Genomic DNA, 13968 nt, shown 5'->3' with positions numbered 1-13968 from the left:
TATCCTTTGCGTGTGTCTTGCTTAAAGTACGATCGTGTCGTGGTATTGATGAAGAATTTAGTTGGAAGGATGAAGTGGGAGAGGAAGGGTGAAATGGCAGATACCAGCTGGTCTAAATAGAAAAGTATTCTTCACGTTGAACGCCGAGAAAAAAACCTTTTACTGCAAACTGATCAGGGCAACCAAGAGCAAACGCCCGTAACACATGTGCACTGGGTTTTGCAGCTAGCTTTGACCAGGTACCTTCCCTACCTAGGCCTACGACGCGAACACCCACGATCTTTCGCACTATCCGGGAAGGAACCTAGGCACCTAATCAGTTATGATAACTACTCAAATTTATGGCTATTACCCACTCTCTACATACCTATATAATGCAAACCCACACGTTTAGCATAGTGCGCCTACCAACCCCTGAGAGCGGTGCGTGGTACCTAAGTACCTTTCTGCTTGTTCTGCCTCCTCTATACAAATGCTTATTATCAATATGCTGCTTCATCATGAGGCTGTATCAGATTTAAAATCTTCTCCCACCCAGGCAAGCGGTGGTCATAGACTTCCACCTGCTTCTTGGTCAATTCTTCCATTGCTAGTTCTAGTAATTTGCTCCGCCGTTAGCTACGTCCGTGATTTGTTATTAAACGTACTCACCAGATGCCACATTTCCTGGTATAGCGGGATCTAAAAATCCTCGGTGTCCTTGCCCAGGAGTTCCTAATTTTTGTTTGACTATATCTAGTGGAGTCATTCCGCCACCATCCCTAGAAGAGGTATCGGCACCGAAATCAAGCAGTAGTTCGGCGCATGATGCAAAGCCAAAGGCAGCAGCGCAGTGAAGTGGTGTCCTTTTGGCTCCTGTATTCATTAGTAACAATTCTCTCCGACTTAGTATAGCCACCTACTTCCTCGAAGATCCTCCAATTCGTTTCCAGAAAATGCTTCGTGATTCATAGGCAATGTTGGTTCGACTCTATTGATGAACTTCCTCTTTTCATCAGCAGTCAAAGGATCAAGCAGCATCCTGATCCGTTCGCAGAGGCAGATATCGTCACGCGTGAATGACCCATCGCGAGGACTGAATGTTGGCAGGAACGCATGTATCCAGACCGATACATCATCGGGTCCTATGTCATCGACGTGAGGTGATCTCTCAATAATTAACTTCAGAGTCTCCAAGCTTGCATGGCCAAATCCAACCAGATAGTTCAAACATGTCCAGCCCCGCGAGTCTCTCCACTCTAAGCACCGAGGCTGGTGTTCCAAAAGCGTATGAATCATATTTTCTGCGTTAGTTGCTGAGAAATCGCCTTTAAAGACCATGATGTCGTATTCTGGTGGAATGTAAACTGTTCCTGCATCCCAGTCCTCCATTTCCGAATCTGCCCCTAACTCAAGCCCCGACCATAAAAAGTCGTGCACAAACGAGCTGCGATTTCGATTGGGGGGCCCGGAAAGCTTCGCTCCAAGGCGTAGCAATAGATTAGTCACTTTGCAGTTCCCCATCTTCATCGCGATATGTAAACTTGTTTGATGGGCGGCGTCCTGAATCTCTAAGTCTACACCCTTTTCCACTAGGATCTCAACAGCCTTTAAGTTTCCAGTGAAAGCGGCCCAGTGCAATGGAGCGCCGCTTGGCCATGCGAACGGGAAATGGAAGCTTTCCAATGCTGAAACTTGGCTGGGGTTCTGAAGCGAAAGACCTCCCCTTTGTAGCAACAGACAAGCTTCTTCTACATATTCATCAGGGAAAACAAAAAGCCAATGCAGCGCAGAGACCCCCGAGACACTATTAGTCACACTTGCATCAGCACCGGCATTGATTAAAGCTCTGAGAGATTCAATATGACCCGCCATACAGCATTTGATAATTGGCGTATCGTTGCCCCTGTCCCGCTTGTCCAAATTACTCTTGATATCAAGCAAGCAGGTTAATCCTGTTGGTTTCAACTCATTCTTGGCTGCTGCTGCATGTATAGCGAAATCTTTAAGGTCTTCCTCTAAGTCACCTAGCAAACCGGACCCCAATGGCACCTCATTTTTCATGGGCGTATCAATCTGGGCGCTGTAGTGAACGTTGTAGCCACCTCGGTAGCGAAAGACCTCCCAAGCCGCATTCAAACGACCAGCGTCGGCATCCAACCAGTCTTGAGGCGGAAATAGGTATCCAGATTCTACTCCTGTAGTAATCCATTCTGTCTTGCCTTGCCGAGGCGATTGAACCCCAAGACTTCCGGAAAGACGACGACGCCCTGAAGAGATCTGGGCGTAAAGAGCAAGGGCCGGGAGATATCCCCCCTCGGCACACTTGTATAAGGTATCAATTTCTTGTCCCGGCTTCCCTTGGAGTGCATATGCTATGGCGATGGTAAACAATTCGGATGTCGCGATTGACTCCGAACTAAGCTGTCTTAGTAAGGCTGAGTCTCTGGATGCAAAATCGAAGGCCCTTCGGGATTCGTATGCCCAACTCTTCCGGTTGCGACGAGACTTCTCTAAGAATGACGCATTCGTGTCAAATTCCGAACGAATCATAGGAAGGGCTGTGAGCGACTTATCCTCAAGCTTGACAATATCGTCCGAAGCCAAGCCGCCACAGAAGAACGTAAGAAATCTACGGCACTGATTAGTTATGTGTGATGGAGGGTGCTGCCAACTGACTTACCTCTCGAGACTATCCCCTGGTTCTGTGCAAAATTCCTTAGCTAAGATAGATTTGATCTCGCTGAGATCTTGGGTGCGATTTCGAAAGTCAATCGTCAACATATGTCCGAGTTCAACGCAGAGATCCTCGATGAATGCGGTGGGAATTAATGCTTGTGGGAACTTTGTGCAAATAACATTGAAATTCGGAGTGGCATCGGGTGGTACGTCGCCTTCGAAGGCTATTGCACTCCATATAGTTCTTGCACAAGCCCAAATATCGCACCGCTCTGCCATGCCCGGTTGCACCGCTCTGCACCCCTGTTCGGGCGCCCGCCAACCCTGTGTCCCCAAAGGCAGAATCGGTTCACCATCAACTTCCAACTCAGAAACAGAGCACCCGAAATCTGCTAACTTCGCCATGCAGCCGTGTTCAGTTTGCTTTGAAGCGAATACGAGGACGTTGGAAGGCTTGATATCGCCATGTATAACACCACATTGGTGCAGTGCGGCTAGGCCAGCGACAAGTCCTCGACTCAAGTGGATTTTGACATTAAAAGGGACACCGAATCCTTTACAGCATTCCGCGAGAGACATATTCGCATGCTCCATGAATAGGGTGGGGGAGAAGAGCATCTCGTTGCTTTTACGACTATCGTATCCCCATGCGATAATTGTTACGATATTAGGATGACTCCGGAGAGTACTATGTGATAATGCCAAGACTTCGAATATAGAATCACGGATCTGTCTTCTGCTTGCCCCGGTATCATGGGACGATGATTGAAGAGGGGACTGAAACCCCGTCGTTGCTAGCAGCGCTCGCTTGATGGCGACTAACTCGACGCGTGTCCCCTCCATAGGAATTTGTGTTTTCTTAGATCTAAAGACAACTTCATTGGAGAGCCAAGAGGGCCTCCTATCTGCGACAAAAGGGCCATCGAATTCGAGGTTCATTCCTACGACCATCGCTCTCCGCCCAAAGACTTCAAACTGCGCACCCTTGCCAAGAGATCTTGACCCAATATCACAATCCTGAGTTTGGATCGGTCCATATATGTCGGCCGCCCTGAGATAGTTCATTAATTTATCTAGTGTAAAATCGCCTCCAGCGAGGCTCGATCGAGACGCCGTCAGCGTATCGAGACGAGAAGGGCGGGTCAAAGAGCTCGAATCTGAAGAGGTATCGGATCTTCCCGGCATTGTTTAGTACAGAAGCCCAAAGAGGGTGTTTCTAAGAAATGTCCCCAAGGTCCCATCAATGATGTGTATTCGAGGTTGAGGTAAACAACACAATGGTTGTAAAAGTGCGTGGGAAAGCAAGCTTGAGACTGTTGGAGTTCGGCATCCGCCCGGGCGCTCGCTCGCCTATTGATTTCGCGGAACGGAGTATGAATGGGCCGAAATAGGTGTGTTACACGACATCCTACCACTTAGGTGGTTGGGCACGGAACCTTTGAGATGTGATACACAAACCTCAACATTCTTACATTATTATCAATAAACATCCACGCGGGAATATGATAGCCCCAATCGGCTCTCATTGACATGGCACAGGAGATTGTTGGCGCGGATCTTCTCAAGAAGCTCAACAGTGACCTGAAAGGTGCTAGCCCCACCTCATACTATAAGCATGTCCAAGCATCGCTTCTTTCCTGGGATGGAGATAGCGTGAATAGTCGGAAGTACCATGAAGAAGGTCTCAGCCTGGGCAATGTTTTCGCAAAGTTTGGGTACGAGATAGATGAATTCAGGATTCCGCTAAAGGGGTCGCAGTTGTTATTAGAGAGTCATATCCTGAGTAAGGTGGCGGCAGCAAGCGCAAGGAGGTCCGAAGGAACCGGGAAATCCCTCTTAATATTGCATTATGGAGGTCACGGTTTTGAAACCAAGGATTGCAGAGCAGTCTGGGCTGCGTAAGTTCTGTATCCACGGGCCGTTTACCTGACTCACGTGTTCTAGGGAGCCGATAGGAGACGGAGAACAACCGCTTGTAGAGTGGCATATCATACAAAACCACCTTGAGAAGTCGGAAGCAGACATTCTGCTTATTCTTGATTGCTGCTTTGGTGCTTCAGCTGGACGGGCGGGGTCCAGATTAGGCCGCATTGAACTTATCTCGGCTACAGCAAAATTTGAGAAGACACCACCACCTGGTCTCTACTCTTTCACTAATGCTGTGATCAACGTACTTAAGCAGTCTTTGGATAACATTTCCCAAACGGATCGCGAAGATATTACCGCTGAGACCTTGCATCGGCGGCTGCTACGAAAGGAGGCAAACCTACCGGCTACCGCTAGCCACGTGGTTCTTCGCGCCGGTATCCCAAATAGAAGTATTAGGCTATACCCACTGCACCTTCAGCAGAACATCGCACAACAACTAGATACAAAAGGACCTCTCATAAAGCTCTTAATCAAAACCTCTAGTCTGGATCATAACAAGATCGATGAGCTTGCTATATGGTTGCGTTCAGATATACCATCGGACGTGTCGTTAGAGGTTGAGAGCATCACCGGCATCATGGGTTCCCTTCAGTCTCTCATAACGAGCTTTCCTGATACCGACAAACCTGTTGGGAGAGCTTTAAGTGAAGATTCACTCTCGCGTATTGTCACTGCATGGAATAATATCTGTGAGCTTGTCGTGCTGTACGGGCACGGTCGCCAGCAGTTCCCCAGAACGCAAAGCCTATTACGTGTATTGGAGAGCCAAGCCCGAAGGTTCCTGTCCCGACTAGAAGAAGAAGAAACAGACCTCTTAGAATCTGTCGAACAAGGTATATTGCATTCACCTTACGCGGAAAGCCAAAAGGGTGTAGATCACTTGCTCGAAACTCCGGAAATAGGAGCCCTTCCAATTGCGAACCAACTGCGCCTTCTGCAACTTACACTCCGTCCGGAAGAGGATAACGTTGATGAACCAGAGCACTCGACAAAATCGCTGCATGATGAGAGACATATTTGGAAGGAAGAGAAAGGTTATAAGCAGTCGTTGGACCAAGAAGAGTTGATGCAAATCGAGCAGCGTGTCCGTCGTATAGCGAACCTCATGGAAGCAACCAAAAGCGAGAAATTCCATGCGCTAGAATGTATCAGATGGTCTCACGATGATAAAGAGCATAGATTTATCCTTGAATTCCAGGTGCCACCCACCCATAATCCAACACGGTACTGGTCACTCAAAGGTATCTTAGCGGAAGGCACGAAGAAACGGCCGACGCTCGGACAGAGATTCCGTCTGGCCTATACAATAGCAGAGGCCGTCCTTCACTGGCATTCTGTGCAATGGGTGCATCAAAGCATCACATCGCACAATATTATTTTCTTCGAGGATCTACAGTCCAAGATTGACTTCGGAAATTGTTTTCTTCAACGATTTGACTATGCGCGCCCGAAGCAAGAACCTTCAATTGGAAGACACGTGGATGATATTCAGTACAACGTATACAGGCATCCTGATAGACAGGGACCGTGTCGCCAAGGTCATACTAAAATTCATGACATATACTCCCTTGGCGTGGTCCTTCTAGAAATTGGCCTGTGGGAAGACGTGCGTATCACTGGTATGAAGAAGGACAATGATATTATGGTGGATAAAATGGTCCGTAACCTACAATACGCTGCCGAGAAACGCCTGCCGCACTACATGGGCGAAGACTACCAAGAAGCAGTTTTGGCTTGCTTGAAGTCTGAATGCGAGCCGGAGATTGATGACAAGGCTCAGTCACGTTTAGCAGAGTCTTTTCAAAGACTTGTCATGGATAGGTTGAGAAAGAATCGCGACTTACGCTAAAGTTGAAAACTACATTATGTATGTACCTAGGTACAGTTGTATTTCACAAAGACTATTGTGCTCCGTCGGACTTTCGGAGTTACTTAGGTGGTTAGAATGCATAAATTTCATAAGTGGGATGACTTGATGGATAAGTCTTGGTTTATGAAAAAAAGACCAAAATATCACTCTGGATGTTACGGAGGGGTAGATTTCCATTCATCTATTTCTTTTATCGGAGATAGAATTAAATAAAAATACAAAGAGAAAAAGTTCATAGACTCTAACGTTTCGAAATGAGCGATCGGCAGCAGGTATGTAGCGTCGAAAGTATAACTGAATTGTACGATTTACTAATAAACTGTACAGAGCGAGACAGGGCACGACTTGCCGCCGGAAGATGAGTGGAGAGCCTTTGGATCACATGGAGATTCTAATATAGAGGCAATTGAATACGTCTATAATAGTGGGCTCTACATCTCTAATTCAATTCATAGTACGTTTCTATATCATTTTTCCAGAAGAACGATAAAGTCTGGTACTCGCCGCCCGGCGCGACAAATTTGGAAGGTCCTTACACAGTGATCAGCCATGACGGGAATGAGACCTACACCATTAAACTCGATTCTACTGGCCAAACCTGCACGGAAATTCCCAAAGCAAAATTGCAGAGATTTTAGGCGGGGTTGAGGGAGCACAGAGCAGCCTTACGCCTATTGCTGCGCAATAAGGCAATGCTCAAGTCGACTTTTAAGAGACTGGGTTCAGATGTAAGCAATTGAATGATTTGGCAGTGAATGGGCTATACCTGTAAACTTGAACCCTTCTCTCGAGAGATAACGTCGATATATTGATGTTCCCAATTGTCGCTTACCTATCCTCATAAGATATGTCTTCGTTTTCCATTCTGCGTGCTACTGCCTCTTTCCTGGCCTACCCGATACTGAGATCGAGGCTGCCTGCTACTAGTAACACCGGCCTTCCCAGAGACGAGGAATCCCAAGTAGGTAGCCATGTTCCAAAGCAGAGTGAGTCATAACACGTTTTACGATATATGGTTGGATTCGACTTATATAGGTCCCTGGGCTTAGTTGAAGACTACCCTAGAGGTTATCCTAGAATGGCCGCCCTACAAAGCAGCGACCCGACATTCACCATGTTTCGACGTTTCGCACTTCTTCATGTCAGGACTCTCCTTCTTGCACAGGACGAGATCTGCTATTTGGAAGAACAGCTGCACGATATCGATGAAAAGGAGAGAACACAGCTGTATTTAAGTTCTCGCGTATACGATGAAAATAGCGAGAGGCAGACAGTGATTCGAGAGATAAAAACAAAATTAAGAGAATATGGTTGAAATGAGCACTTTGTGGCCTTTTCCCCAGGCATTTGGATGGATTTATTGAGGCTAATAGTTCCTAGATGATGATCTCGACCGCTTTTTCAAACAATATGCCTACCATGAACCCACTCCACGGAGCTTGCAAAGCTTCCGAGGTTGGATGAATTTCACGAAACCGTTGATAGAACCCGAAGCGAAATTTATCCAGTCAACGGATTTTGTTTCCCCCCCTCATAAAGTTGAAGAAGGGTACCTCGAGGAGCTGGTGGAGATATTGGCTCGCAAGTCTGGCATCGATGATGGGGTATGGTGCTCAGCCTCCCCCGCAACCCGTTAACTAAGTGGTACACAGCTTCTTAAAACTGAGGTAGGTACCTAGGTATATATTGTGCCGCGTGGTTGTATTCGTTGACGTTTATTCAGAGAGAACGCCGACAGTCGTCTGACCCGGATCTCCATTTCTACTCCATCCGGCGACGCCGAGTGGTTGCTCGAATAATCTTAACGACGGTGGCGTGTAGCACTTTATTAATTCCGACGGCGGTGTTATTCATTGTCCCTAACCGTGGGGCGAGGCTTGGCGTTATTTCCATCTTTACTGTCCTATTTGGGTCCATAGTAGCACTTATCACCCAAGCAAGACGGCATGATATTTTTGCCGCTACGTCGGCGTAAGTGATCATAATCTTGATTTAGATTTTTACGTTTTCGGGTTCTTACGTTGTATGCAGGTTTGCTGCCGTCATGGTGGTGTTCGTTAGCAATATCCCCTGAAATACGTACAGGTATCTAGGTACCTAATGTCGATCCACCATGATATTGTAGTAAGTGGCGTCTGGGAATATTGACTTGGCTTCCGGTGGTTTTCCGCAATTGCGATTTCGGTCTCGGATATCATGTAATCGCCTATCTACCTCCCCGAATCGACAGCCACAATTGCGATAGGTGGTATTGGTGGGGGGGTCCCCTCTCTTGATGATTCTTATTTCTTAGGCTCTACGTTTCAGAAGAGTTCTCAGCAACATAATACTCGCACCAGGGAATGATTTATCAATAAAATATATTGGGTATGACTATATCCTTGTGGTTGGAAGTAACTTGTATTGGCTCCTTAGAGTCCATCCATGTTCTCCCCGGGGTTAGGTCTACAAGTCGGATCCATCCTATACGATTCTCTAATGAATGTACCTCTTAAGGTAATTCTTCACTTTCGACAGAGTCCCAATTGACGCCGGTGTGAAATGTTGAGTATCTCGGATTGTTCTCCACTCGTTCCATTTCGCCTCCCATTCCGTTCGATCGTTTCCGTCTTTCACAGGCAGGAACACCATCTTTGATTCCAACTTCTGGTCACTTATAGGTCGGTTTGGGTCATAGCCGTTGGAGTGTGTTGGAGGCAAGCACATGCTAGCAACCTTTGGCCCAAAGTGGACATTGTACGGCTTGAAGATGACGAGATACATCCGGGGGTCGCAACCCATCCCCGCCGGGTAGGACTCGTTACCGTTGTCGAATATCTTAATGTATTCGTCGATAACACCCTCTACTCCTTTCATCATGTCATTGACATCGTAGCCAAGAGCCGGACGATTGTTGACCTTAGAGAGGTCAATGTAAATAATAGGTGAGGACATCTTCCACTGAGCTTCGTCCCATTCAGGTGTTCCTCGGGGAATAACTTCATTCGGATCGACTTTTTCCCAGTAGAACTTGTGTGGAAGTTCGCCGGCTGATTTGATTCCGCTGGTTACTTTAAGACCCTGACATGGTCCCCAGAAAATGCGGATGGCTTCCGCAATATCGCGTTTAAGGTCGTGGAGAGGATTCATTTTTCTGATTATGGTGAGGCCGTCAACTATGTTGCTATTAGTAGTACCGAGTTTCGAGCAAGTGTTTAACCGATAGGGGGTGTCCGTTAAATACCTAGGGTAAGTCTGCGACAAGTCCTATATACGCAGGCGGAAAATATTGGCTGTGCAACTAAATACAATGTCTTGGTTAATAATTTATAGCTGCTTTATTGATAACCCACGGTGTTTATTGTTCACGAATGATGCATTGTCCAGCTCTTGGTCATGTATATTCTGCGTCCGCACCATCTAGTCACCTGAGTGACTCGACATACATTTGTTTCCGCGCAAAACTCGGCGGAAACACGAAGTGTCTACGGCAGGTGCTCGCAAGGAAGCATCTTGGTCAATTCACTAGATAATATGTTTGCGAGAGAAGGGAATCTACTGGACTCGTTGCACACACAGCCACCCAACTGGATGGGGTCGCGAGAAGCACTTTCCTATAAGACAGTGGAAATTTTCAAAGGCAGACATCAAATAGTTGTGGTCCATGCTCTTTCGCACTATGGTAGATAGGTAACTACGTCGGTTCGCCTTTTCGACGCCTGCACCTGAGTAGGCAGCTAGGTAGCCTACGACTCTACGCGATAATTCTCCTCAGGCCTGCGTCTGGACTTCATCAACTCTCACCACTACACAAGGGCCTAATATCGTCATACTAAAAAGGGCGAGACATTATTCAGAGCAATCGTTTCACACAGCTATTGTTTGAATTGAAGTTTTGGAGATAACTTCATACCCCTGACTCCTGAATTTGTGAGCAAGGACCAGAAGCTGCCACGTACGTATCCATACCCCATACTCCATATTAGGCCACCAAGGATGCAACACAACCTCCCTCAAGCAACCTAACCATGTATTAACTCATTTGCGATTAAGCCCTTTCTATAAAGTTGTTGTACTAGTTTTTTTTTTATCTATGAAATAAATAATATGTCTTCCGAAGCGCCAATCTTCCATCTTTTCCCTCATTTGCCGTTCGAACTGCGACGAGAAATATACATCTTAGCTACACCGCCTCGAATTGTTGACGTGCGGGAATCTTGGAATTTCGAGGACCAAGACGAGTTTATGGAAGAATGGCAGGAGAGCGGCCTTGACGTTGGGGAATATGAAGAATTTAAGCTCGTATATGCTCGTGACAAGTTTTTGGAACGATATGGAACCGAAATGCTTCAGACTAAGTTGCATCCCGACCTCGCGTATTTTGCTCACAGTTGGAGACATCGCATACCAGTACGAGGAAGAGAAAATAGCCAAGCACTCCTAGAGCCGTACGGATTTACCTCTAAAAATGCCCTGCGCCAGCCATGGACACCTACGGATGAGATACCGGAAATTCCACTCCACTGGCTCGAGAATCACCTAGATGTGGCCTTTAATCTCATTCGAGACAGCTATCTCTATAGCGAAGCCCCAATCCCGGCGCTATTGCATATGTGCGTTGAGTCTCGCCAATTTCTGATGGATTTTGGATATCGGCTCTCGTTTGCTACGCGCACACAGGGACCACGTACATGGTTTCACTTCGATCGCGACAGATTATATCTTCGCGAGCGTCATCAACCCTTCAACGACACGGGACCAGGATATATAGACTATGATGGTACACTGTGGCATTCCTACTGGAATATTCTTGGACAATTCCTATCTACAGATTTGCAACGGGTTAAACGTCTCGTTTTACCTGGGGGTAGATGGGTCCACTTTCGCGTACTGGATACAACCGAGACTCTCTTGCGAATAATGCCGAACCTCGAGGAAATGTTCGTCGAGCGCTGGGATACGAACGACTTTAATTCGTGGTATCACTCTACGGCTAGGGATAACCACAACAAGTATGACCCTGGACGATTCTGGAGTTGCTTCCCTGCCGAAGAAATCGACGAAGTAGCTGCAGCTTTCTTCAACGAGGGGCCATACGATTATGAGCGGAGTGTGTCATTAGATGGAATCGACAATATTATCAAGCACCAGGATAAGATAGTACCTACCGGGGCCTATTTCGAAGATTGCGCAAGAAGCATCAAGTTAGAGTTTAAATGGCAGAGAAAAAGGGCCGGCGCTCGTTGGAAAATCCCCAAAATTAAGTTCGTAAATGTCTCTTCGGAATCTGTGGCCGAGCGGTTTGTACATGGGCGACGGGAATTCTGGCACTATTACATGGAATTGAAGAAGGCCTACGCAAGAGACAATCCATTCATACCTCTGACAGTCAATTGCTTGACGCCGCCGCCTCCATTTTATGTGAATTGGAACTCTGGAGATTTCAGGGAACGATTTGTTAAGCTTCAAGAAAAAATCTCCGTTCAAATCAGTATTCCGGGTTTATGCTACACTACTAACACAGACGACTGGCCTTCATACGTTACGAATGGTGGTGCTACGGAACCAAGTTTGGAGATCCTGTAGTTCGTCTATATTGGAATGTCGAATGACTTACAAGTTCGGAAGCAAAGGTTTTGGCTATGAATAGAGGAAAGTTGGTTGATGGTTTATAACCGATCCACCTACAAACACAAACAGGACTACCGACTGATGAGGTCGTATACTGGATATTTTAGAAGGACCCGCCAATCAGTTATCTACCAATCTAGCTATAATGAACCTCCACGCACAACATAAAGGCTGCTTGGCCCAATTGGAAAGGCGTCTGACTACGATCGAGTATGTATAACATGATCGGTTAGTTATCAGGAGATTCTGGGTTCGAGCCCCAGGGTGGTCAATTTTGATGGTGGAGTCTGCTAGAAATTTTTCTCTCGTCAACGGATCCTCTATAAGGCATTATGCGGTATCCATTTAGGGCCTAAGGTATAGAGTCACCGAAATACGCCCTAGTTTACTTTTTTGGCTATTAGTTTAGACCTCTCTTCCTCTTCTTGAAATGAGTAGAGGAGGTTCACAGCTTCATCCAAGCCTGGAGGCGCGCTTGAATCAAAATAGGATCGGCCTCATACAGTATATCACGGGAATTATTATAGGGAGTAAACATGCGTCTTAACTTTTACATGTCCCTCAAACTAATATCTTCTGGACCGTTTATACGCTAGGAAAAAAAATAGCCCCACACTTCGGTGGCATTGGGAACGAACCCACATCGGGAAGTCTTAGGTATGTTAGCTGACTGTCACTACGAACTACATAGTATGGTTTGCATACCTAATTTGCTATTTTTTATGGGACTGGTCGGTTTGCTATAGGTAATCTGTACCTATCCGTATGATCGATAGAATTTTAGTATGATTTAGCCAATGAGGGAGGAGGTAAATGCAAAAGGAGAAGGTGTCAAGATGACGGTGTTAGCTGACGAAGTAATTTATGTAAGGGTATACACGTATGGGGTGACCTTCAATGAATAGGGGCTGGCTGAAAAGGCTATTATATTATTGGCGGTGAGAAATATTGGTGGTTATTTCCGGCCATCTGCGTCAGCGTGACTGGTCCCCAACCTCTCCTTAAGGCTTACTCATAAATATTTCCATTTTATAACTTGAGCAATTTCGCTTTTTATTATGTAGGTCCTTTAATAGCCCAGGCGATTACTCAGTACCTCAAGGCTGCCGTATTTGCACGATCCTAACTCCACCACCGTCTATTACCTACTTAGGTATGTACGGAAAAAACTACTCACTACAATGCTCGAAAAAGCGCAAACTTTCCCCCTCAATGTCAACAGGCTAGCTACCTTGGGTAGGAAGGAGGCCTGGATGACAACGGAGATCAAGCCATGTCCCAATATGGAACAGAAGAGAGTGTGCTATCCGGAACTCGAGCTGTGGTGTCCACAAGACGGAACGCGGAACTTGACAGGCGAACCCGAGGCTACTCTCAAAGAGCTCAAGGGGAAGGATGGCCTTTTAGGATCAAAACCAGAGTTGCAGGAGAAATGGTCTATCAAATTTGAGGGAGCTTATAGACGTATCAAGGGGCGTGACACAGCTGCCGTGCCGACTATTATGGCAGTAGCTTGGAATGAGAACGGTCGTGACTATAGTACCGAGGATGAGGATTTATGGGTGCAGGTATGTAAGGATGTTGTGGTGTTTTTGAGAAATAATAACGCATCCTATTTTGGTGTTGAGATTATCCATTGGGATATGCTGGACTACCAGGTTGTGACTTGACATGGCATGGTTGATACGAGGGTATTCACGTTGTGGCAGGAATGGGGGGGAAGGGGGTAAGGGGATGTGTATGAGAAGAGAAATAATAATCTTTAAGGAACCAAGAATATAATATTAAAATCGAAGTCGGAGTTAAGATTTCGTAGACACGGCACGGACCGTGAAGACTCGCCGGAGTTTAAACTCAAAACCTAGAACCCGGTCGCCGATCTCGGCACCCACCCCCCCGGA

The 13968-nt window shown here is 46.5% G+C and overlaps 7 protein-coding genes and 1 non-coding gene across 8 annotated transcripts; 6 read left to right on the top strand and 2 right to left on the bottom strand.

Moving 5' to 3' along the window:
• Window positions 1-482: 482 nt before the first annotated feature.
• On the bottom strand, window positions 483-3843 carry F4822DRAFT_428245 (uncharacterized protein; the record flags this gene model as incomplete). Its single annotated transcript, XM_051460877.1, has 4 exons — window positions 483-595; window positions 652-855; window positions 903-2611; window positions 2663-3843. The coding sequence occupies 4 exons, from the start codon at window positions 3841-3843 to the stop codon at window positions 483-485; spliced, it is 3207 nt and encodes a 1068-aa protein (XP_051315678.1).
• A 275-nt stretch (window positions 3844-4118) lies between these two features.
• F4822DRAFT_217836 (uncharacterized protein) lies at window positions 4119-7008 on the top strand. The gene is made up of 4 exons (XM_051453945.1): window positions 4119-4556; window positions 4603-6729; window positions 6785-6881; window positions 6937-7008. Exons 1-2 carry the CDS (start codon window positions 4189-4191, stop codon window positions 6434-6436), a joined length of 2202 nt encoding a protein of 733 aa, XP_051315677.1. The 5' UTR covers window positions 4119-4188; the 3' UTR covers window positions 6437-6729; window positions 6785-6881; window positions 6937-7008.
• On the top strand, window positions 6712-7095 carry F4822DRAFT_428243 (uncharacterized protein; the record flags this gene model as incomplete). The annotated part of the gene is made up of 3 exons (XM_051460876.1): window positions 6712-6729; window positions 6785-6871; window positions 6913-7095. The coding sequence occupies 3 exons, from the start codon at window positions 6712-6714 to the stop codon at window positions 7093-7095; spliced, it is 288 nt and encodes a 95-aa protein (XP_051315676.1).
• Window positions 6813-8732, top strand: F4822DRAFT_217778 (uncharacterized protein). The gene is made up of 8 exons (XM_051453944.1): window positions 6813-6881; window positions 6937-7185; window positions 7303-7443; window positions 7507-7767; window positions 7838-8061; window positions 8110-8124; window positions 8181-8428; window positions 8489-8732. Exons 3-8 carry the CDS (start codon window positions 7305-7307, stop codon window positions 8529-8531), a joined length of 930 nt encoding a protein of 309 aa, XP_051315675.1. The 5' UTR covers window positions 6813-6881; window positions 6937-7185; window positions 7303-7304; the 3' UTR covers window positions 8532-8732.
• A 200-nt stretch (window positions 8733-8932) lies between these two features.
• Window positions 8933-9586, bottom strand: F4822DRAFT_428241 (uncharacterized protein; the record flags this gene model as incomplete). The annotated part of the gene is made up of 1 exon (XM_051460875.1): window positions 8933-9586. The coding sequence occupies one exon, from the start codon at window positions 9584-9586 to the stop codon at window positions 8933-8935; it is 654 nt and encodes a 217-aa protein (XP_051315674.1).
• Window positions 9587-10308: 722 nt separating this feature from the next.
• F4822DRAFT_400142 (uncharacterized protein) lies at window positions 10309-12606 on the top strand. Its single transcript, XM_051457836.1, has 2 exons — window positions 10309-10391; window positions 10490-12606. Exon 2 carries the CDS (start codon window positions 10544-10546, stop codon window positions 12020-12022), a length of 1479 nt encoding a protein of 492 aa, XP_051315673.1. The 5' UTR covers window positions 10309-10391; window positions 10490-10543; the 3' UTR covers window positions 12023-12606.
• Window positions 12237-12338, top strand: F4822DRAFT_t57. The gene has a single exon. It is a non-coding gene; the product is annotated as a tRNA-Arg (tRNA).
• A 474-nt stretch (window positions 12607-13080) lies between the features above and the next one.
• Window positions 13081-13785, top strand: F4822DRAFT_400141 (uncharacterized protein). Its single transcript, XM_051457835.1, has one exon. The coding sequence runs from the start codon at window positions 13249-13251 to the stop codon at window positions 13735-13737; it is 489 nt and encodes a 162-aa protein (XP_051315672.1). The 5' UTR covers window positions 13081-13248; the 3' UTR covers window positions 13738-13785.
• The last annotated feature ends 183 nt before the right edge of the window (window positions 13786-13968 follow it).

The sequence above is a fragment of the Hypoxylon trugodes genome, assembly GCF_022578975.1.
Source record: "Hypoxylon trugodes strain CBS 135444 unplaced genomic scaffold F4822scaffold_4, whole genome shotgun sequence".
Classification (NCBI taxonomy): domain Eukaryota; kingdom Fungi; phylum Ascomycota; class Sordariomycetes; order Xylariales; family Hypoxylaceae; genus Hypoxylon; species Hypoxylon trugodes.
The sequence above is the reverse complement of the archived record's forward strand: the minus strand, read 5'-3'. Positions and strand labels throughout refer to the sequence as shown.